Below are 24277 nucleotides of genomic sequence, written 5' to 3'. Positions count from 1 at the left end.
TGCACTCCGCAATTTCGAGGGGAAACTGTGGGACCCAGAGGTGTGTACTGTCCAGCACCCGGGTGGTTCTGAGGTGCAGCCAAGTCTCGCAGCTGCAGTGACTATAGCCCGGGCCCCTCTTTCGGGGCCACCTGCCCCCATGACAAAACTCAGTAGTGATGACCTCCCCTGCAGGCATCTCTCCACAGCTGAGAGGAGAATCACTATGATTTGCTGTGGAGGTGGCAGAGCTCCAGGGAGCCCAGGCGAAGGAAGGAGCTGTCCCGTGAGGAAGTTTCCGCAGCAGTAGACATACGCCCTAACTTAGCAGGGCAGGACAGCGGGGGTGCAGGGCCAGAATCTCGAGTGCAAAGGCCAGAATGTCAAGCCAGACCTCCCAGCAGACTGCTGGCTGCATTGCCCCCTCCAACCACGACAGTCCCATCCTTGGGACCTGACACTGTACCCAAGCCTGGGTATCTGTCCCAACCCTGGATCTCAATACAATGATTGTCTAGAAAGGACACAGGCCAAAATCCGGACTTACTTGTGGAGCACGTGGGGCCAGTCCAGCCCGGAGAGCACTCACACTCAAAGCCCAGAGAGGTCTCCTTGCAGCTGCCTCTGTTGTGGCAGGGATCAGAGAGGCAGGCGTGCTCCGCTGCAAAAACCAGGGCGGCAGTCAGCAAGGGAAGCCTGCATTTTGCTCCCTATATCCCTCCCCCAACCAAATCCCACACCTGGGCCACCAGCTCCTGCTCAGTTCAAGAGAGAGAAGCAAGTGTGTGACATAAGCCTGCTGTGTCTGGGGAAGAAAGGAAATCATCCTTCTTGCTAAGCTGTCTGCAGCCGCATTCCAGGGCATCTCAGAGCTGGGGTCACTGCATCGCAAACACGCCGCCTCCCACGGTAGTCAGCATCACCCAAAAACACTTCAGCAACTTAAAGGAAGTTTCCAAGACCCACAGAACTAGGAGAATATTTTCCTCTTTGTATGAGTCCTTAAGCGTATTATTGTTTAAGCTGAATGTACAGAAAAATCAAACGAAGGGATCTTGTCCTGCTGGACCACTTACCGATTTCACAGTTGGGTCCCGAATACCCCTCAGGGCAGGAACACTGGTATTTGTCAGGACCTGTGTTGCTACAAGTCCCTCCGTTGAGACACGGCTGATGAGTCCCGCAGTAATTGAGATCTGCCCAAAAGATCCCAAAAGTCACATAGAGAAGACCGTAGAGACTACTAACCCGCCACATTTCTAGCTCCAATCCTCTTTTAAAAATAAAACCGAAAAAAAACCCACAAAAACCCAAACCACAACATTAAATGCGAATGCAAACAGATTCGGAATAAAAGCCCCTGCAAATACAGAAATAGAAGTAAAACCCAAATCAGCACCATCCCACCCCAAACCTCACACTCCTCCCCAGGTCCTGGCCCACCTGGGGCCACCCTGAGGCCGTACCTTTGTCACAGAGCTGACCACCCCAGTTGGTCTCACAGAGGCACTGCCAGGGCTCGTTACAGGTGCCGTGGACGCACCCCGGGTGCGGGATGCACTTGTCACAGTACAGGCCCTGCCAGCCATACTGACACCTGGGGACAGACAGCACACCCTTTAGTCTCTAGAGCCTCTAGGGGAATCTGCACCATTAAAACCCAAGGCCGAGAAGTCCAGGCCTTTTCTGTTTTGTTTCACTTTTGGTGTCAAGACGGCAGACTTTTAACGTTTGTCCAGGGGCTTCCGCTAAACAAACATTTTCACAGTTGGGCCGAGGTCCCCTCCCAGGCGACTCCTGACAAAAGGAGGCTGTCTGGGGAGAGGCCAATGTGGGGCTGCCCTTCACAAAGCCACTCTCTTCTCAGGCTCGCAGGAAGGGGCCGAGGGTGGGGGCGTGGAATAAATCAACCAGGCCTCGGCGGGCAGACTGCAGAGGGAAAGGCAGGGCTCTCGGTGACAAGAGCCATGTGAAAGTCTCCGCCAACAGGGCACTGTGGCGATTTCTACACGGCAGCTCAGCTTGGCTCTTTGTCTAAACAGCAAGTCACGACCCCAGGGCACAAGAATGCAACGAGACCCCAAGTAGGGCAGGAAACTGCCTGGCCAGGAGGCATCATGAAATCAAACCAGGAGGGAACGGGGTCCCCTCCTCTGGCAGAGACAAGGTGGGGATCCCTGAACCGGTTTCTGCAGGGAGGGTGGAGGGAAGCAACAGCACTTGGAACCAATTCCATAGATGATTTATGACCTACTACCGGGGCGGCTTATGCTATTTTATAGTTATTTCTCATTTTGCCAAAAAAAAAAAAAGGTCAACTCAGTTTATCTAGTATTGGGGAAGACTGGGGAAGGGAGTCCAGTTTCCTTTATAAGCGCCTCATTAATCGGACTCTTTCGAGGCCAAATGGTGCCTTTGATCTCCAAACAAAAACACAAACATACCCTCCACCCGGGGTGTGGGGAGGGCAGGGTCTCAGCCACTGCCCCCACAAGTTTCAAGCCCTTGGAAACTTTAACTGTCTTCTCAAAAATCAAGCTTTAACAAATGAGAGAGGAGCTGGGAGGAGGCCTGAAGGTGGAAGGAAGGTGGGGTGAGTGAGGAACAGGGACAGCCAACTATTTCCAGAATGGGGCCTGGAAGGGCCGTGGTCAGAACCAGCCACCCCCACAAGCCGCTCAGCTGTGCCTCTGGAAAACAGGCATCCCCACGAAGGAAAGGCTTTCAGTTTCCAGAGAGCTGGAGGCAGGCTAGCAAATCCCTGTCATGGGAAAATGACAGGGATCTAGCTAATAGCTAATTACCCACGGCCGAGAATCAACTTCACCCCTGAGAATACTGACTAACCACTTCCTAACTTCTAGAAACAAGCCATCCACACCCCAGTACAAAGAACCACCAGAATGTGTGGTTTAATCAGACTGAGGATTCTGGTTTCTGTAAAACAGAACATCAGTCTAAGTGATAAGTGACTATTTAAAGGAGTAAATAAGAACAAAATAAATCATCTGGTAGAAATTTTTTTCAAAAATGGACACTCAGATTAGTGGGTGGTGGGGGGAGAGCCACTTGGAAAAAGACTGATATTCTTAGCTTACAAGATACTAAGAGGGAACTGATTCAGAAATAGCAATATTCTGTGTTCTCTTAGTCCCTTCCAAATTAAGGATTGCCGCACCTCTTCAACTCGTCTAATGCAACAGGGAAGAGGCAGCTGAGGACCCAGCCTCACCTTTTAACGAGAGCTGGATCCCCGAGCATAAAAAAGGAACCGCAAGAGGCCACGATGACTTCAAAAGAAAACAAATAAAAATACTGACCCTAAAGGAGGCATGCACAAAGTTATCCCAGTTTAATGATATATGATTAAGGTTCTCATGAGAAACTGAAGTGACTTTCCTCATATGATGATTCATAATTAAGTTTGATGTTATTGGCAGGCTTGCAATAAAGCAAGCATGTGCACCCAGGAAAAGGAATCGGCTTGGGAACAACAAAACGAGTAAAGTTTTCTCATGTCGGGGGAAGAAAAACACAAGAGCCCTGTAATACATAATTCTAAAGACAACTTACAGGTAACTCGACATTCAACTATTTCTGGAGCAGGACGCAACCTGAACTTCCTAAGCGAGAAGCTTCTGTTTTGATTTTCTTTCAAGGGAGGCAGAAAAGAGATGCGTTGGGAGACTATGCAAATGACGTGTGGGAAAGTGGCACCTTAAATAAATAAGGGCACCAGTGCGTGTCTGGGCAGGGAGTGGGAGGGGAGACTTCGAAAGAGAAAGGGCTAAATTCTGGAGACAAAGCCTGTTGTTCTGGCTGGGAGGGACCTCCCCTGCGCAGCAGGCAGCGTGTTTATTCTGATGACAGTAGCAGAAATCTCGGTTGGCCTCTGCTGATACTCATCTGTGCACGGAGCAGGCCCACAGTTGCTAAGGGCACTGCTGATCTGACTTTCTCCAGAACACCCTTAATTAGGAGGGTGAAGGTAGGTGGATCCCTGCTCAACAGTTGACAGCAATGCTGTTAAACACGACAGTCAGCTGCCACCAATGGGCTTAGTATGCAAACTCCCTCAGCCTTCCAGAAAACAAACTTATCTTTGGGAAGTGTCGGAAGAGACAATTTCAGGACAACTTGTTTTTATCGTACTTCCAGCTGCCTTGATTGCCACTCCAGCTTCCCACTGGGAGCTCAGTGCTCCCCGCTGCATGGGACGGGGGACAGACAGAGTGGCAGAGTTGTAAAGACCACAGATGATTCTCCGTTAAACAGCTGTCCTCAGAACTTACTGAGCAGCAAAATCCCGTGGCAGGCTTGTCAAAAATGCAGATTTCTAGGCCAAACCCAAGGACTGGGATTCGGTGGGTGTGAGGTGGCACACAGAAATTGGCATTTTGTCAGTTCCCTGGTTCATTTGGGGAATTATGCTTTGAGCACTGAGGTTTGGGGGCAGTGATTCCACAAATCCGGTTCTGCCACCAACAGGATCACCACTTGGGAGCCGGTGAGAAATGCAGAGCCTTGGGCCCACCTCAGGCCTAATGAACCAGGGCCCACGTTGTAACAAGAGCCCCAGGTAACATATTTGTTTGAATGCACTGGTTCAGACTATGTTTCAGAAGCTTCTCTTGTCTCAAATCAGGGTAGGTTTGGGGCAAAAGTGACAGGCCCAAAGGACCTGTTTAGTGTCACATCCAATCCACTAATCCTTCAAATTTGGGAGGAGGGAGAGTAAACTGTGAGCCTGTGTCAAAAAGCCACAGACACCAACAATATTTCCTGAAACAAGCCTTTCCCCAATTGGGATAATGTACATTTCAAGAAGTTCCAAAAACCGTAACAGGGAAGCAGTCCGGGTAGGTCTTCGTTCGCCTTCCGCATTGTCCGGGACCATAAAAGAACAGACTTCAAAGGCCAGCAGCAAAAAGTCTACATTCATCAGGCTCAACTGACAAGATTCCAGCACAGCCATTAACCTCTCAGCACCGGCCGGCTCCCGCCTGCAAAGGGGCCGGGAGATTGTGCTAATCCATTCTAAAGAATGCTCCACTTTCCCCTATGGATGGGAAAAGTGGGGGAGGGCTGGGAGTCGGAAAACCCGGGCTGGGGAGGAGACAGGGAGCCGCAAAGAAACAAACCCACATCCCTCCATCTAGTCCATTAGCACTTTAAGGGGAAGATTATAAAAACGTGTTATCAATTTACAGAACAGTTAATACATGAAGTCACTGACTATGCCCAGAAGAGTTTCTTTTCTTCCAAGAGAGAAGTGTGCACATTCCACCGGACAGCTGGTATAATTTAATAAGCTTCGGATGTGCCTATTTCATTTTTTTTTTTAAAGCTTTCTTGTCCTCCAAAGGAGGAGGCATATTCACAATAAAGTCAGTCCCCCTCTTGCATTAAAGGAATACTAAAAACAAAAACAAAACAGAAGCACAGTTTAGTCGTTTACCTGCAGTCACCTGGGAGTTTGCAAGACCCATGCTTGGGACTACAGCCCTGTCGGCAAATAGCTGTAAAAAAAACACACACAGAAGGATGTGTCAGCATACTGCCTGTTTCTTGCCCCGCCACCATCCTAAGAAGGGCCCAGGACATTAAGCCCAGAAAACCCACAATTTTAAGAGATCTCCTATCAAGTCCATTGTGAGGAGAGGAAGATGGGAGGTGCCTGAATAAAGCCAGATTTAAACTTCAAGGCCATGCTAGCAGAGCCTCAAAACATGATCCTGACGGGACAAAATGCAAGCTAGTTGGTGGAGAAGGGCATCTTCATCGAGTCTCTAAACAGCAACTACCCTGCTCCCTTGTCAATTCCACCCTCGCCAACAGGAGAAAAGGAGATGTAAGCCTTCCCCGTGTCACCCACTCTGTCCCATGAGAGCACATTCAGATGAATCCCAGCCTCCTTAAAACCCCCCACCGAATGCCTGGTGTCTCAAAAATCCCCTGGGACCAACAAAGCCCACCAGGCCGGCTTCATCTGGCAGGTGAACCCGGTGCCCAGACCTGCTGGTACTTTTGCAAAGTGTCCTCGCAAAGCAATTCTGCTTCCTTCGTTAAAAAAAAAACCTGAATAGACATTAGAAAATATTCAGCCTTAGATAGTTTTTAAGTAACAGTTACTGATTTTTAAGATACTGACTACTTAAAACACTTATGAAATCCGTCTTGCAGTTGGATCCCAGAAATGCCATCCTTTTTCACCTCTCGTCTCTAGTTATTTAAGAAAGGAAAGCAATATTGCCCAGGGGAACTGTGAATTCCTCTCCCTTTGCCCCGCCCCTCAGTCACAGTTCAAAAATTCATTTTTTAATTTGAGTTTATCTTGAAAGAATTTACCTAATCATGTGAAGTAAGCAGAGTACATTAATGCTCATGACAGCCTATTATACGGTTAACCAGGATTACCCAATTGCTATGAATCAGAATCACTGAATTCTAGGAGAAGGGGCTGGGAAGGAAGACAGCACATCTGAAAGCTTACACTACTTTGCATGGTTCAATTGTACACAAGTACGAAAGCTCGGGCTCCCCACCTGCCCCCTCCCCTCAATGCTATGGCCCCCAAAGATGCCCAGCAAAAGCCTGCCATGAGGCCGCCCCCAGCTCAGAGGCTTCATTTCCTACATTTTCCGTATCATCTGTCCAGATATGGGCTAGGCTAGTCCCATTTGGCATCTGTTTTAGGTCAGCTTCCTTGGAAGCAGAGCCTGAGAAGGGGAGTCGGGTAGAGGAGAGAGGGGTTGAGGGCAGCAGATGGGGCCGGGAAGGAGCTGAGCAAGGATGTGGTCTCAGCTGGAGTCTGCTTCAGCCTGATCCCTGGGGAAGCTCTGGAGTATGAATTGTAGCACAGAGTTAAGGCAAAGGGGGCTGACCTTCGTACCCCCATGTTAGTCGTTCACAGACCGTGAGCTGGAGGGACGGGGCATGGAGTGGCTCCCGTATGGCCAAGGACAATGCTCCAGAGAAGGAAGAGCTGTGAGCTGTTAGCAGCCAACACTCAGAGCAGCTGGGGGATGGGGTGGCACCAGCATCTCCTACACTCAGCATCTTCCTGCTTCACGTCTAGGTGACAGCCAAAATCTCACCCCACCTGTGACAGCAACAGGCCGGCCACCTGAGTGGGTGGGGTGAGAACTGGACACCAAAAACAACGGCCACTGGGAGCTGGTTCACCCACCCTGGATACCCCCACACACCTTTGTTACATTCGGGGCCCATCCAGCCTTCCACGCAAGTTTTGTTGCCGTTCTGGTCGCAGGCATAGTGTCCAAAGAAGTCATCTCTGGGCCGGCAGAACTTATTGCAGCCAAAGCCATAGTAATAGTCATCGCAGGTCACGCGGATCTGATACTCAAAGTGGGCAACCCCTGTGTTCTGCTTCAGCGTCTGCCACTGCCGGCTGGGGTTGATCATGCCCGAGTGAGAAGCCTTTTCAATAATACTGTCAGGTTCTAGAGGAAAAATAATAATAATTAATTGCATTAATGTTCACATCAGAGCCTCCTTCCCTGACAATTTGGACTATTTTTAATAACAAATGCACAGTACAAAATTCAGGCAGTATATCAGGGCAGAAAATGAAAAGTTCGTCCTCCTCCCCAGAGGCAACCACTGTTACCACTCATTTATACTTTTTAATGGGTACATAATATTTCATTGTCTGAAAATACAATGAAGTAGTTTACCTGGTTCCCAGCATGTGCATTCAGGTTGTTATGGCCTTTTGCTATTAAACAAAGCCACAACAGACAACCCTGAACATATCTCACTGTGTGTGTGCCTTTAGCAGTAAGAAATATCCTAGAAATGGAAGTGCTGAATCAAAGAGGACAAGCCGTCCACAGACAACCCCAAACTACCACCAATGAAGCCCTGCCAATTTGTCCTCCCACCAGCACAGGAAGCTGTTTCTCAACAGCCGTGGCAACACTGCATGTTATCAAACTTTCTGATCTTTGCCTGATAGGTAAAGAAGTTCTCTCTTGTTTTACTTAGCACTTAATTAGGTGATAGTGAGCACCCTTTTACATATTTAAAAAACCACTTCTATGTGTTCCTGTGAACTGTAACCTGTTTCTCTCCTCTGCCAACTTTTCTATTACACTGTTGGTCATGATGATTTGCAAAAGCTCTTTACATATTGTGGCAAGTAGCCTCTATGGAATGTTGCTCTTGAAGAAATTTCATTATTCCAGGTAAAGGTTAGCAATCTTTCTCGTCTGGTTTTAGAGTTTTGTGTCTTGCTTTAGAAAAGCTTTGTCGACTTCTGAACTCTTTAGCGGAAGCCAAGGCGTGGGGTCACATTTTATAAATATTGTAAACTTTACCCCTTTTAAGCTGGCATTTAAATAGCAATACCACAAACTTGATGCCATTTCACCTTTGCCCAGCAGGCAGATGGGAAAACAATTCATCCCAGTTAAGAGACAGGTTGATTGAGGTTTTATTTTGAACCAAGTCTTGCTCCTTAAAGAGCGTCCTTGAGGAAAATAAACACGCCCAGAGCTCAAGCAGCTCTCAGGAGGCATAAGAAGTGGTCCCTGCCCTGAGGTCACTTATAATCTAGTCTGAGAGGAGAGACAGATACAAAAACAGCTCTGAACAGCAGGTGTCAGGAGTTCAGGGGAGGGATGTGAAAACGAAGCAAGGTACTAAATCAGCACCCCAGCCTGGGCTCCTGTTTGTTTTCTTAAACCTGCCAGCACCAACCCTTCGCTGCCTTGTCAAATTCAAGGCCACCTTGGAAAGACGGAGTTAGGACCTACTCGCGTCTTTGTGATTCTTACCCACCCACACCCCTGTTTTTCTAGGCCCAGGGCCTGTGCTCATTTACAAGGCTATGCAAACTCTACAGGTGACCAGGAGGAAGAGGGACTCCTGGCTGTTTCCTCCACACTCCACCTCCAGCAGCACCCCAGCATTCTCCCTCTGGGTTTCTCTAACTGCCCTGTGGGTAAGACAAGCCTTGAACAAGCCCGCATACCTGCAGACTCACAGCCCAGCACGCATAGAACCACTTGCAGATAACACTTTACTAACTCAAGTTTTGCAAATAAACACAGGCCCAAGAATGACAAAAATGTCCCTCCATTAACAGTGTGTTTGCTCTGCTGTTTCAATTAAAAACTGTAGCGAGCTATTACCATGTGCTGATGAGATCTTAATAAAGGAATTATTTAAACACACTAGCCATGGCTCAAAGGCTTCCAGCTTCTCTCAAGTCAAGCAGGCATCAACAACAAACGATTCAGACAAGATTGCAGGATAATCCTAAAGGCACAGCCTGACAGGTCACTTTCAGTAGCTTAGTATGCTTTCTACTTATTTCTAGGAAACGTCATCACCACGGTCATTTCAGAGTCCTCGACGGGACTGATGTGTGTAACTGACTTCACACCTGCATGACAGAGTTTTCCTAACAGCTGAGAGGCTGGGAGTCAGTGTGTGCAACAGGCTTTCTGGCATCTGGGTCACAACGAGCAAGTTTGCTCCTTCTAGGCTGCTGCCCCCTAAATCACACTTCTATCAGCTGGGGCATCATACATGTATCCGGGGCGGTTCCCTCGGTAATCCAGCTTTATGACTGGGAAGGATGTTACCAGGCCTTCCTGCCGTCTGCAACTGCATGAAGACAGGGCACGAAGCACCCAGGACAGCCTTGCGGCCAAGGAGGAGGTAATGAGAGGCCAGTCTGAGCATAACTCCGGGACCAGGCCAACCCACAAACCTGGACAGAAGCCTGAGCCAAGAAGGCTAGGCCATGAGGAAAACCTGGTCTTAAGCATGCCTATTTGTATTGAGCATTACAATCAACTGAAACCATTTTATTTGGTTTCCGGGAGAGAAAGAAAAATTTGGACCCTTATATACCTCAGTTCTGAAATGTAACAGAAACGACCTTGGAGGACTGATGACAGCAGGGCCAGCCTTAGACAATATTTTCTAACACATGAACAGCACCTGGGCTTTGTTGGGGCCAGACTCTGCTTGTGAGGGTTCATTGCAGAGATGATCTGAGAAGGAATTCTCTGTTCCAAAACTCAGGGTCTGGCCTCTAATGCAAAGCCAGGATGTTTGCAACTTGTTTGGGCCACAAAGAGCAGCCAACTCCATTTGGGTTGCTATACATCCTCAGCTTCTGCTCTCAGGCAGTACAGGCCCTTGGGAGGGACAGAGAGTGAAGAGATTAAAGAACAAAACATTCCAGGCAGAGCAAAGAGCATGTGCAAAGGCCCCGAGGCAAGAGAGAAAGTGATGCATTTGAGGACAGAAAGGTGACTGATGGGATATGACTGGACTACAGATATGATAGATGACAACGTGACATGCAAGATGGAACTGGCAAGGAGACAAGGTTGGGCTGTGTGGGCCTTTGGGGCCACACAAAGATCTGTCCCAAGAACAACAGGAAGCCACTGAGTGGTTTTTATTAAAGGTGGCAATCAAATGTTATGTTCGGAAAAGACCAGGAAAGTAGGAGAGTGGAGAAAGCACTGGAAGTGGACCAGAATGGATATGAGTGGACTAATTCGGCTGCTACTCTAAGAGTTCAGGCACTAGCAGATGGCCCAGGGTAGTGGCCGGGGAGATGGCGGGAGGGACTCCGATTCTAGCAAAGTGTTGGAGATAAGAACTTGGAGCTGGGTTAGATATGGATGCTAAGAGAAAGGGAGGTACACAGGGAGCCTTCTAGATTCCTGGCTTTCAGAACTGGGTGTTTAAATGCTGGTGCCAGTCGTCCAGGTCTCTAGGGAGGAGAGTGTTTTTAGAGAAGGAAGATGCCAAATTTGGTTGTGAATGTGAATTCAAGATACCTTAGAAACATCGAGAAAGAGAGGCTGAATCATCCCAGCAAACCCCCTCTCCTCCTCACTGGTTCAGAGTGAGCATCAGTGACCTGCAATAGGTGTGCTGTGACTTTGCAACAACCCCTTTCTTCACGAGTAGGGGTCTGCAATCCTGTTATCCCCACCCCAAGTCTTCTGTCTGCCCTTCCAGGGATTTGGTTCCCCCACAGCAAGAGGTGAAATGCCCCAGAACCCCAAAATGGGGCTACCCCAAAATGAAGACAACTGGTCAGCTCTGGATGGGCACTGGGTCCCCGGGGCACAGCCACCTGACCTGTGGGGTGACAGAAGGCCCAGGAAAGGCCTTGCAGATACTAGAGGGTCACCCATACGTCCCTAACCAGCATCCTGACCCGGCTCTTATGACAGGCCAGGATCAGCCTCAAGGACATGCACCCCACCCGACAGACTGTTTTAACATCTAAAAGGGAGCAGAAGCAGAACACTACCCCTGCCCCAGAACATTCGAAGAGCCTACTTCTGCCCTCCCCACCCCCACCTTCCTACTGCTTAGTTACCATTGTAAGCAGGTCACAATGACATAACGCTCACAGTCCCCAAGGTTCATGGCAGGGGTGGGCGGGGAGAACAAACAGATGTCTATGACCCTGATTGGGATTAGCCACAACCAAGGCTTGTCACCCCACACACACCACAGTGGGAAGGGGGTGCCCCTTGGGGAGGAAGCCCACAGATCTGCACTTCAGATGCCAAAGCAAGAGGAGTGACCCAGATGGCCTGGAGCCTCTGGCACACAGGGCTCAGCAGGAGGGTGTGGCCCCAGGCGGCCCATGGAGCCAGCTACAGTCCAGAGGTGGCCCATCTGGCACACACCAAGCCCGCACGGTGCCCGTTCTGGGCATTCGCCTTTCTCAGATTCAGTGAGCAAGGGGGGAAAATGCTATTCGCAGCAAAAACACAAAGAAAATGTCAGTGAGGTAAGGAAACAGAAGGGATAAATTCAGAGAAGAATGGAGGGCAAAGACAAGCTGGATCAACTCTCCCTCCTGTGCAGACCAAGAGATTTCAGCGTGAATCAGGTTTTCTGATGACAACCACCCAGCTCCTGCTGGCAGAAAGTGAACTGGCAGTCTCAGCGAGGGAGGGGAAACATGTTTTTAAGTTACCACTGAAGAGCCAAGACTACCTGTACGTCGGACTGGACGGCTGCCTTTTCCGTTCGCATACTCTATGGCTTCCCCACCCAAACCCACCCCGGCAGCTCCGAGAGGCAACCTGCACTGCAAAGAGTCGTCTTTCAGACGGGGACAAGGCGAGCGCGTACCTGTGAGGCTCTGGAAACCGCTTCAATGGCAGGTTTGTCAGGCACAGTGTGGGAAACCCAGCCTGCTGGAAGCTCACCTGCCCAGCGAGTGAAATTCAAGGTCGGCCTCTGCCGTGCTGCCTCTGCCGGCTTTATCTTTCCGATGAGAGATTAAACGCTCACTTAAAGTTTAAATGGACTTTTAAAAAGTCACTACTTTGATCCTTTAGCAGTCTACAAGGTTTTAAAGTTGTAAAACCATTAAGATCTCTATCCCGAAGATAATCTAGGTCCCACATTCAGGGACTGAGTTAACTGGGAATCTGTCCTGGCCACTTAATATGACAGGCGAAAATTCTAGGGGAAGTTACAGAAAAGACTCTACTGAGAGGTTCGCCCTGGGGGGGCGGGGGGCAGATGGCAGGGGTGGTAGAAGGTCCCCGAAGCACCCAGGGGACACCAGCTCTGACAAGTACCATATGCCAAGCACTTCTGGAGATGCGCACTTCGAGAAAAGTCCATTGCTGCGATACTTACGGACAGTGTCGTTACTGGAATCCCACGCCTCCACAAGCAAAGTGTAGGACCTCTGCAACACAAAGAAACAACAGCTTAGTCTCAGAAACAGGGTCTGCTCCTGAACAGCATGCTTTCTTAGCCTCTCCCCACACCCCGCCAAATAAAACCATAAAGCCGAAATGAAAATTCTATTTGCTGTCAAATTGAGGTGTTGAGTGTTTACATCCAGGCCAGCTGCCTCGTCCTCCCCAACACCCACCCCAGCTTGACTCCTTCAGCCTCTCAGGGGCCCGCTCTGGTTATCATGCAGGTGCCCCAAAGTCGTGATGGGGAAATGCCACCTTCCTATATGTGAACGCTTGGCATATAGTTTTCCAAAACTTTCCAGACACTAACTCTAGTGCATGAGAAACACAAAGAATTTATTCTAAGCTAACCTAACCAGGTATTCGCGTGGGGGGGAGGGGGTCCCTCATCCAGTGAGGAGGGCTGGGTATTGCTAAGGTTACAGTGTGGGCCCTGGTGGGGCGGTCCCCAGGGAGGCCCCCTTTTCCTTTTCAGAACCCCTTTGAAAGCCCTGTCTGTGAGACCATCTCGGCTCCCACAAGTATCAGGTGACTCTAGGAAGCAGGAGGGGGTGGGTGCAAAGAGACTCCTAAGACAAAGGCAGAAACTGAACTTGGGGGTGCATGGGGGGCGGATCCTGGGGACGACAGTACAAAAGAGAGAGACAGCCACACCGCCACGAGGTATATTTATTGATGAATTTATCTGTCAATAAGATCTCACATTCCAGGAATAATCAGAGTCCACTAACTAAACAAATTCCCAGGACACTGGCGGGAAGCCAGCTATCATACCAAAGGCACCTTTTATCTTCCAGGCTTATCTCAGAATTCCAACTCCCCCCAAAATCCAAGCCATTAGCAAATTCCCTCTTTGACTCAGATCTTCATGTGTAATTTAGAATGAGGTCAGCCCCAAAAAACACCAGGGTTTAAATAAACCTTCTGCTATCTCGGTGCTGGAGAAATACACCCGAGGGGGTGGGAAGAAAAGGCACATGAACCCTTTTATGTATCCCCGCAGTGTCACTGTCAGACACCAGTACCTCGGAAATAGTCGTGTATTTGATCAAATAATACCATGCCACCAGAAACGCACCGTGGCTAAAAGAGGTAGGCACCTACAAGGTGAAGGCAGACGTGGCGAAAAGGAAAAAAAGGAGTTTCATTCATAACTCAAGACGAGCTTACTGCTCACACAGCGACACGGCAGGTCGTCTCTGAACATAAAAATATCTTGTGATAGACCCTGCCTTGGAATTCAGCCGAAATATGTTTCATACTCAAAGCAGAGTAGGATTCCATTTCGTTCACTGATAACTGTGGGAAAACGCTGAGAAAAGCAAGCAAAACCGGGCAAGCCGGGGCACATCCCCAGCCCTCTCCTGTTAGTGGCCAGAGGTCCAAGTTCATTGTTGTCCTTGTTAATATTTTATTAGTGAAAGTTACACCTTACTTACAGCCTCTAAGTTTCCTAGGACTTCCTACAAATTACATGACTCTTCCCTGAGAGCAGCAAGAAATTATGTTTCTCTAATGATCTGAGGCCAGAGCCAAGTCCAGATGAGGCCAGATGTGGGGCTGATTCTGTATAATTAAGCCCTTCATTTACTGGTCACGTTGAGACCCACGTTCGTCACTTCCACATATTGTTGTAATTAATCCTCTGATTAAATGCATTGATACCCCAGAGTTTTGACAGACTTGCACAAGCACTAAACACCTAACACCCACAAACCCCACAGAAAGGGAAGGTGTCCCAGGACTGAGCTGGCACAACAGCGTTAGCTCTGCTTAATGCTGAAGAAAGAAGGCATCTTGGGTCTTGCACAAGAACTCGGAAGACCAAGCTGTCTGCCAGGCTCATCCTCGCCAGAACTGGGAAGGCTTCTGAAGCGGCTGACCAACACTGCCCCACCTGGAGGGAAGTGGGTGGCACAGAGTTCTAGATACTGCCCATGTCATGATTTTCCACAAACTGCCTTCTCAGAGGTGGAGATGGGGTAAGGGCCGGGGGCTGCAGCGTCGGCAACAAAGCCTTGCCCAAAAAATAAATCAGAAAGCCCTGGACCCTCTCTTCCCCTGTTTCAGAGAAGAGATGATGGTTCTAGGACTCGGCTGCTGGGGCAGGAGGATTCCTCCCGCCGGCCTTCAGAGAAAAGCTCTCCCTCCAAGGCTCCCATTAGGAGGCACTCTCGCCTCCCACTCCATCCCCACACCATAGATCAACAATCAAGATAATTTGGCAATGATTATTAGTTGCTAGGGAAGTTTAATTTTTCCCAGGCCCACGCTTGACCTCTGTACATTCCCGAATATACATCCCGACTCCGAGATCCAGACCACGCACACCTTATGCCATCAAAGTAGGGTACCAGGCTGCAATCTGCTATGATCACGTCACACCCAATTAGCCACTGCAAATCTGACCCCCAGCAGAGGCCGAGTCCCCCGGGCCCTCCTAAGGGCTTGAATGGGGTGCCCCGTAAGATGACAGGCGAGTGTTCCAACTTACCTAGTTCATACAAAAAAAAAAAAACAAAACACAAAAAGAAACAGCAAATACCTGGATTTTTCTTGGTTTCAAACTTAAAAATAAGATTCTTACAAAGAGTCACCTAGCTTACAGCTTTTTTGTTTTTTTGTAAATTTTTCCACAAAAATGGCCTGGGGGCAGAGCAAGAGGGAAAAGTAGCTAACTGAGCTTCAGTCTCCATCTGCAGAGTGAGTCACTTCTGCCCCTTCCCAGCTCCAGGCGGCTGGTCCTCATTCTGCAGCAGGAAAGAAGAGTGATCAGCTTTCAGGATGACCTTTGGGGAGCATTTCCGTGGAATTTTACCTAGAAGAGGGTCCTGGCACCAAAGCCCCAAGGCATCCCAGAACCACTGGGTCCTCCGAAGCGCCTCATCCCTCCCTTGGCACTCAGGCTGCGGGAGGGCCCTGTTCTGCGTCCGTCCCACTCTCGCGTGGTTACCTTGGCACCGGGCAGAGTGGTAAGCACTTAATTGCCACATTAAGAAGGGGGGATGTAAGAAACAAAGGTAATTGTGTTGGCAGCTGGGAGCTTCCTTTTCCTGGCAACAGTGGCAGCCAAACCAAGCCCCGAGACGCGGCTGCCTCCACTCCTGCCAAGCTGATGGACACAAACAAACCGCCATCCAAACGGCACGCGCTCAGCGTCCAAACCCCAGGCCTGAGGAACGCACACCCTGGGGACGCCCGAGGTGCCTACGGGGGCCATTGTACAGAGTCAGTCGGGCCCGGGGTTTGTCTGGGGCCCTGTACTCTGCTGATTCAACTGTTGCTTCCTGGTGCTGGCCCTGTAGTGGCATTATTTTTGAAGAGGCCGCATTATTCTCTGTAATCCTCAGTTCAGGCAGTCCGGCCACACTATTGTCCTGCCTGCGTCTGGGTGGCCAGAGGATAAAATATTCCAGTCACAAACATATTAAATAAAGGCTTCCGAGATTTCATGTGTGGGCACACGCGCACACAGCCCACGTAGGGGAAGGCTTTGGCAAGGTGAGGCATGACCGCCCATAGCATCCCAGCTAAGGAGATGCAGTCTTCGAAGAAGGCAATTTAGTTTGCAGGGCTTGACATTTCAATAAGAGTCCGATCTGGTTACAAAGGGTGATTTTCTCATGAAAGCCCACCTCAAAGACTCACCAAGTGGGCCCCAAAGCTCATACCCCGATTGGAGACGCTCAATGAGGTGCCCCCACCCGCTTTCCCATCATTACCCTTACCTGTTTGAAAAGCATCCCACTGATAATTAAATGCACCAGTTACAAAAGGGTGGCGAGGTTAATAGATTGAATACCGAGCAGCCAGCCAAGCACAACCGTCCGGCTCACACAGAGCAAGCCTGAACAAGAAGCCTTTCTGCTTATTTACCAAAAGCGCACAAAAACTGGGCTGAGCTGCTAGAGGGCTCTGAAGGTTTGACTATTTACGTTCCACTTTTAACCAGTGGGAGCTGCGTTGCAGAGTTTCTCCCCTGTACGCATACCACACCAGCGACAAAAGTCAGTGGTGCCACAAAAACAAGAGCCACAGGGCAGGGTAGTCCATGCAGTGATCAGACCCCAGCAAGGAAGTCACAACATGGCCACTCGGCCTCCATGAGCCAAGATAAAGGTGGGACGTTTCTGAACCAGAAACCTGCCTCACCTCTGCTCCCATTCTAGGAAACACAAGAATCACCATTTTCCACGCACCCTAATTCATCTCCCTAAAATTGAAAAATAGGTTAAGTTTGTTTTGTTCTAATTTTTTTTTTTAATATATTTAAAAGCTGGAGCCAAGTGTCACTTCTCTCAGCAGCTCCGGACCTAACCTCAGGGGTTGGTGGGAGGAACGTGCCTCTAGAAGTTTACCAAGGGGGAATTCTCAGGAATATTTGCCTTCGTGGATTACAACAATAATTGTATGCACATCCAGAGATTATGCATTCTTACACTGTAACTAATCTTGAAGGCCTGACATTGGAACCAAGTTCTGGCCCTTCTACAATGGGCCAGTGGCTGCTGTGAATCCAGCCAAGGCCTCTGTTTGCATTCCTGTTTTCAGATGGGGGAACGTGAAGCCTCCTTGTTGCCTTGGCTTTGTTTTTTGTGAATCACATGTTTCCTCCACACTAAACTTCCCACACGCCTGCTACCCGAAGGGTCCCTCGCGGCTCTGCCGTAAAGATTTTAGGCAGTATGTATTCAGGTTGCTGGGTTTTCTGGAGGCCACACACCTATAAGCAGCTGCTTCCTTTCTCCTTACCCATCCAACTCTCCCAACAGCCTCGATGCCAAAAGCTTCACCTTCTCTAAAAATGTTTGCAGTCCCTGTAGAATTATGGGTGTGGAGTTGGTGGGTTACAAACTCAGGTAAGTACTGGAGGTTTGAATAAGTTGCTAAGAAACAAGACAACAAGAAGGAAGAAAACACAAAGAAGGTTACACCTGGAAGAGGAAAAACTCTTAGAAACCAAGTACCTTGAATAGGGATTCCATTTCGAGGGCAGCCATTCCGTAGACACTTAGCAAAGTGAGCACAGCTCTCCTTTCCCCCAAGCTCGGTTTTGCAATACAGACACATCATTTCATCGCTTTAGTTTGAGGTAGGTGTCTTAGGACAAAGGCTGTTTTCTCCACATGTAGAAAGTCTGAGCACGTACACATATGTGCTGTTTGTCTGCATGCTGACCTCGTGGGTCGCACCTACTGCCTGTAGAAAGGAGCCACCTCAAATGAGAGCCCCGTCCCTCCGCGAGTCCACACCACATCTGCGGAGGCTCAGGGACCAGGAAACGCAGCAGAAGGCAGAAAGGCAAGGACTTGTCAATTATATCGAGATTAACCTTGGCATCTGATTCACCCAAACCGCTGGCAGTTACTCTTTCAGGCCTTCAGTGTGAAGGGGGCCAAAGCTGGCATCCCTCTGCTATGTAAGAATTTACACTTCATTGGATTTTCCTAAAACATTAAGTTCATCTTAGTCTTTCATCAATGTCAATAGCGTTTAAATATGAGGCTGAGAGACCAGATCGCTCAATGGCTTCCCCCAGTTTCTCTCGATTCATTCCACTTTAGGGCCAGCAATGCATGGATGCAGCTAACTGGGGTTCGGGAGTTCCTAAAAAGCTTTGGGGGCTGGGTAGTGGTAATTATGCTAACGTATTTTTAATAAGCAGGCTACTGAGATTAAGCACTAATCTTGGGAGGTGCAACTTAAACCATTTCAGTGATTTATGAATGGTTATTCCCAAATCATTTCTCGTTGAGCCCAATTACCCTCTCACGATGTGTGTTCTTATCACGGGGACCCCCGAGTGGAAGATCATAAATCAGGCTAGTAGCTCAAATCAAGCCCCTCCAAGCAGCACTGGTATGAGGACCAGAAGCTACCAACGAAAACTACAGGACTGGGGCAGGGACACCAAGTGGGACGTAATCAGACACTATGCATCAGGCAGGCCCACCTCTACAGAGCTTCCCACGTGGACACTGGGATGTGGATTATATTTCATATCCGACCGAATCATTTCCTCCTCTTCCTCTCCAGAACATGACCAGTTCTTTGATTGGGGTCATAATTCCAAACAAAAGACACGAATTACATCACCTTCTAAAGTGACCTTCTACTGTGCACCCTGAACCACAACTCTTCCACTGTCAGCAAATTTGGGGGGACCCACGTGAACGGTAATTGTGGCTGCCTAGGCGTTGGAAGCTCAGGTGGCTGAAAGTCCAAGGCGGTTTGACATTTTTTTTTTTAAACCCTATATCTTCCTCGTTACATCTCGAATTCTGTACCAAGCTCAGTTATGACCTATGCAAGGAAATCAGTTTTAAATAGACATGCTTATTAATATTTAAGTGCCAAACTGAATGAAGCTGTGCTATCCACTGCCACACTTCTCCGGCTACCTAAGTGCTTTCGCTTCAGTTAACACTCACCCTGGACTCATTCCTGAAAGTTACAGGCTGCGGTGTTTCTGCAATCACGCTCCGGAAAACAAACTAAAACAATACACCAACTCCAACTTCTCTGGGGAAGTAAAGCTTCTATTTCACAGTAGGCCTTTTTGGGGGCGGCAGGGGGGACACTTGTTTATGAGTGATACACGCATTTGGCTCAACTTCAAAAGAACCACTCTCTCCTGGAGCCCCAGCGGCCTCCCCCATTCTAGAAAAGCGTAGAGTCTATTTCATGGTTGGTGACCCGTGGGGCCTGAAACCACAGAATAGCACCAGCAGATCAATCGTCTCTCTGCCCTCACACACCGCTTCCGCTCCTTCCTCATCCAGGACTCTCTGCCAAGTGTCAAAAGGGGACAGACACACCTTCTAGGTCATTTCCCTCGCCAGCCTGGGGAGCAAGGCTCCCTGTTTTCATCCCAGCCATCCTCTGACCCTGCTCTCCAAAATGAGCCTCAGCCAGGCCTGCAGCTTTTCCACATCACTAGTAAGATTCCTTTTATGGTCTTGTGAAAAGCGAGGGGCTCCGGAGGGATCCTCGGAGGGTGGAACCACCTGCAGGCCCCTTCCCCCTCAACTCCAAACACACGTTCAAGGGCGGTCAGAATCCGCAGTCAACGTGGGCCCAACCAGATTAAAAAGTAGCCAACCTCTTTAGCTTAAAGTTCTCCCTAATAGGGGATTAACAAACAAGATAAACGCTCTTTGTCAAAAATGAAATCCCACAACACAAGCAGCCCTCCGTTCTGGGAAAACTCCACATACCACGGGTTTTTATAAGCCCCTTTTAGTGCCACGTTCCTGATAACTGTCTTATCTCACGCACGGCAGAGGGCATTTAATAACGCCAGCTCGTGTAAACGTGGGCCTTGAAAGCCACTCCAAGTTTCACAGCAGACATTCTCCCCAAGTTGCGAATCACAGCCGCAGCTCGCGGGTAGGAGGCAGCAGAGCACACCCCATCAGAGCACGTGGCGGAGAGTATTCCCCCGGGGCGCCGAGCTCCCCCCTCACCACCCACCCTCCCAGCACAGGCTGGGCCAAGCCCGGGTCCTGGCAATGAGTCACGCCTCCTGGACAGCAGGAGCGAGCGGGGCAGAGGGCACCAACATTTTCCCCTTTCCTCTCCTTCTGCAATCGCACTCATCTTCCTTCCACCCATTTCAGGATGTTGTAAGGGCCTCGAGCGGCTCCAGGGCCGGCGTGGTGGTCGGGGGTGTCCGTGCACTTGTACCCGCAGAGTCCGCCTCAAGCGGGCCGCCACTTTCAGGCCTTGGCACGCCCCCGAAGGCTTGCGGGGCCTGTGCACCCGCCGGACGAGGGCGCACCCCCGCCCTTCCCGGGGAAGTTTGCAAACACAGCTGTTCCAGAGCCCGGGAACCTCTGGAAGTTAAGCCACAAGGGCTACACCGCGCGGGGGCGAGGGCAGGAAGGGGCCGGCAGGGGGCGGAGGCTCCGGGACCAAAAGCTCCGGCGAAGAGCCGAAGACCCCCCTGCGGCGGTCGCCCCCGGCCCTCGCGCCCAGCTCGGAGCGCGCCCCCGCACGCCCCAAAATCTCCCCGGGAGCAGCGGGAAACGGGCTCCCCCACACCCTCCAGGAAGGACACACCCGCCCTCCAGGCCGCTCACGGGAAAGGGGAGGGTGCCAATTTGGACGGCGTTCGAAGGCCAGAATTGCGCGGAGTCCGCCTTCCGCGGAGCATCAGGTTTAATTGGTTAAGCAAAGATCATCTATATAGTGGGGGGGGGGAGAATTAGTCTGGGGCCTTCAAGTTACAAGGTTAAACCGGCCTTCCTGGGATGCTTGCCCTACAATCCCCTCTGGGGTCCCCACTTTTGTGCGCTTAGCAAAAAGCAGCGGGGATGGGGCCTGCCGAGGTCTAACTATAGAATCTCGGCTCCCTAACCCTCCACCCCAAAAGACTTCCCCAGTGAGCGCCGAGTTTCAAGCCAAAACCCTTAAATCCCGCATGAGAAAGCAGGGCTCGGCAGGCGCGGGTGCGACCCTCGGCCGGGCCTCCCCCCTTGCGTCGGTCACTCACCGGCCAGGCGAAACTGAAAGGCAGAACGATGCGGTTACGTTCGTTGCCGCGACTGCCCTTGAGGTTGAAGGTGTTGCCCCCGATGACAGGAGTGGACCCCGAGCCGAAACTGCAAGGCCCCCCGGCCGTGACGCGGGACTGGTACTCCTTGAGGCACACTTTGAAGTACGTGTCACACTCGTCGCGGGCGCACTTGCGGTCCCCCGGGTTCCGGGCGCCGCCGCAGCAGTTCCCGTTCTGCAGCTCCCCATTCACGTTCTGCATGGACAGGATCTCCAACTCGAACTGGCCAGAGGCCCCGCACACCTGCCGGTGAGGGAGAGAGGAGGTCATTGCAGGGGAAAGTTATTTTCTTCGAGGGTGGAAGTGGCGACTCCCTCCCCGCCCGCCCCGACGAGCTCTCGGAGCCAAGAGAAAATAATTTTGCAAAACTGGGTGCAAGGGCTCAACGTGATTCCCGGGCATAAAATGCACGAGTGCGGGAGAAATCCGACGACTACCCCCGGGGAGCAGGAGCGGAGCGAACGCGCCCCCTGCCCAGCCTGGCAATATACTTAGGAGGCTGGGGGCTCCCACAGCCCAGGTGCAGCCTGCCGGGCGCAGGGGCCCGGCCAGGGAGCCGGGCGCCCGAGGACTCCCGAGCCCGCTCGGGGCGCTCAACCGCAGGCGTCCGGGACGCCGCGAGGAAAAGAAGAGGGCGAGCCGGGAGGGAGGCCCGGCGGGCTCCTACCTTGGCTCGCAGGGCGCAGAGCAGGGCGAGCAGGAGGCTCAGGGGGCGCCCGGGCCGGCCGCGCGTCCGTGGGGACCGCATCGCTGCGCCGCGCGCCGCGGGCACTCGGGACGCTGCCGCCGCCGCCGCTGCTGCTCGCGCTGGTGCTCCCGCCGGTGCTGCCGTCGCCGCTGCTCCTGCGGCCGCCGCGTCCCGGCTCTAATATACTCCGCCGATTGGAGCATGCACGACTGGAAAACAACACCACTTTTCAAAAGCCCTTTCAAGAGCGGCCCGTTCCAGAAGGCAAAGAGCCCGGCCTCCTTTTATTATTCTGATCGCTTCTTTGAGGCGCTCCCCCTCCTCTTCCACCTCCCGGCTTGCTTTCCTTCTCTCGCACTCCCTTTCTTTTATTATTATGATTATGCGCAGCCTTTTATTCCCTTTCAGATCAGCTGCATAGAAAGGAGGGAGGGAGGGGAGGGGAAAAAAAAAAAAAAACCGAGCCCAGCTCGCGGGCCGGCCGCAGGTAACACAATGACGCGTGCCCGCCCAGCTCTCGGAGAGGGACTCGGAGAGCCCGTCTGGGAGCCGCGGCTGGGGCTGGCCACCTCTACCCAGCGCGCCGGGCAGGCGCATGCGCGCTTATTAATATTCATGAGGGGGCGTGTCCAACCAGACCACGCCCCTCTCCTCCGGGTTGGCGGGGAGGGGGAGTACTGGGAGGAACTTGGAAGGGCTTGGGGGTCGGGGACACGCAGGCCGGCGTAGACGACGGGGGGGGTCAAGCGCAGACCCCCGCCTTCCGGAGCATGGGCCCAGCGGCAAGGCAGGGAGGGCGCGGGAGGAACTTGGAAGTGTCCGTTGCTCGGGGACGCCCGCGGCCCCCCGCGTGGACCGCCCCCTCGGGCGCCTTGGCCCAGGCGCCTGTGCCCGGCCGTCGGGGCTCCAGGTGTAGGCACCGCGAGGCTGCCCGAGCGGTCGGAGCGGGGCAGCTTCCGCCTTCCGAGCCGCCTGCGTCAGCTGCGGCTCTCGCCCTGGGAGGAGGGCCTGCCCGCCGGGATCCCGGCCCGCTTGCCGCGAGCGAGCGCGCTGCTGGCGGCGGAGGCGGCGGTGGCGGCGGGGAGGCTGGCGCGCTTGCCCCCGTCTGCTCGGCCGGCCGAGGCGACCGGGGCAGGCGCTGCTGGGAACTTGGAAAACTTTCCCGGAGCCGGGCTTGCCGCAGACTGGAGGGGAAGCCTCGGCCGCGCCCCACCCCCGCCCCGAGCCCGCGGAGCCTCGAGGGCTCCCAGCTTCCTCTCCAAACCACGCCAGGGCCGAGGCGAGGAGAAGCCGGGGGGACGGGGCGGCGGCACTCAGGGGCCCTGCCCGGGCGTTGGGAGGGCAGGCCGAGAGGCCGGTGGGCTTGGGCTCGCCCCTTGCCCGTCCTGCTGCCCGAGCCGCAGTGCCGGGATTGCACCTGTAGGCGGCCTCCGAGCAGCTCTCTGGGTGGCGAGAGGAGCCTGGAAGGGACCGTCTCACCGCCATCGCCAGGCAGCAGAACTTGGCCTCTCTGGGGTGGCAGTAGAAACGGATGCTATTTCCACCTTGAGGCCAGCCTTGCAATGAACAGCGACACTCCTGGTCATAACCAAGGTCAAAGGAACCCTTCGGACTGGTAGAAGCCTCTGCCAGCTCCTCTCCCAGCGTACCTGCTGCTGTATTTGACGGCATGTCTTTCGGGAAAAGATACATTTCCACCGAAGAGTGGACAAAGTTTTGGCCCTTCTATTGGGTATGTCCTGCGGAAAAGCGTGACTATCCAGGGGCCAGTTGGTGGCTGGAGCCCTCCGGAGCTGAGAAGTATGATAGGTTGCAATAGGTCAGGGGAAAATAGTTTCTAACAGGCTAACTTAGGAGAGCATAAAAGGATGGGTAATTTGTGGTTATTTACTTGCTGCATTTAATGGGAGGCTCACTAATAGACGATATTTTCAGCGCTGGATCTCATCATACCAGGGAATAAATGTAAGGCAGCTGACTGACCTCTTTACATTGCTTCAAAGCCACTAAGGATGGTTTAGGAATCTTAGCGTTTTAACAGACCAAGAAATGCTCTCTAGAAACGCACCTTCTTAATGGTAATATGTACCATCTTGGTGATCATTAAAGAGAATTAATAATCCGTATTTTTGGAAGGGACATACTCAAGAGCAGAACAAGTTTGCAGCAACCTGGGCGTTTTGTCTTAATGTGCCCCAGTCCCCTCTGCCCCGAATTATCCTAAATGCAAGGCATTCAGTTGCCAATTGTAATCCCTTTTAGACTTTTCTCAGCAAAGTTTACACACAAACCAATCCCTCCTCACCTCTATCCCCAAATTTCCCC

The 24277-nt window shown here is 51.6% G+C and overlaps 1 protein-coding gene across 1 annotated transcript in view; it reads right to left on the bottom strand.

Annotated features, from left to right (window-relative positions):
- The window catches only part of JAG1 (jagged canonical Notch ligand 1), a 35411-nt gene extending 12848 nt beyond the window's left edge, over window positions 1-22563 (bottom strand). Inside the window, exons 1-8 of the mRNA XM_070588823.1 lie at window positions 21932-22563; window positions 21202-21507; window positions 12640-12691; window positions 7188-7442; window positions 5438-5498; window positions 1446-1576; window positions 1056-1175; window positions 527-640 (exon numbers count right to left, since the gene is read on the bottom strand). Coding sequence (XP_070444924.1) covers window positions 527-640; window positions 1056-1175; window positions 1446-1576; window positions 5438-5498; window positions 7188-7442; window positions 12640-12691; window positions 21202-21507; window positions 21932-22012 — 1120 coding nt within the window. The 5' untranslated portion in view covers window positions 22013-22563. The remainder of the gene's footprint in view (window positions 1-526; window positions 641-1055; window positions 1176-1445; window positions 1577-5437; window positions 5499-7187; window positions 7443-12639; window positions 12692-21201; window positions 21508-21931) is intronic.
- Between the last annotated feature and the right edge of the window lie 1714 nt (window positions 22564-24277).

Source organism: Equus przewalskii, chromosome 21 (genome assembly GCF_037783145.1).
Source record: "Equus przewalskii isolate Varuska chromosome 21, EquPr2, whole genome shotgun sequence".
Classification (NCBI taxonomy): Eukaryota; Metazoa; Chordata; class Mammalia; order Perissodactyla; family Equidae; genus Equus; species Equus przewalskii.
The sequence above is the reverse complement of the archived record's forward strand: the minus strand, read 5'-3'. Positions and strand labels throughout refer to the sequence as shown.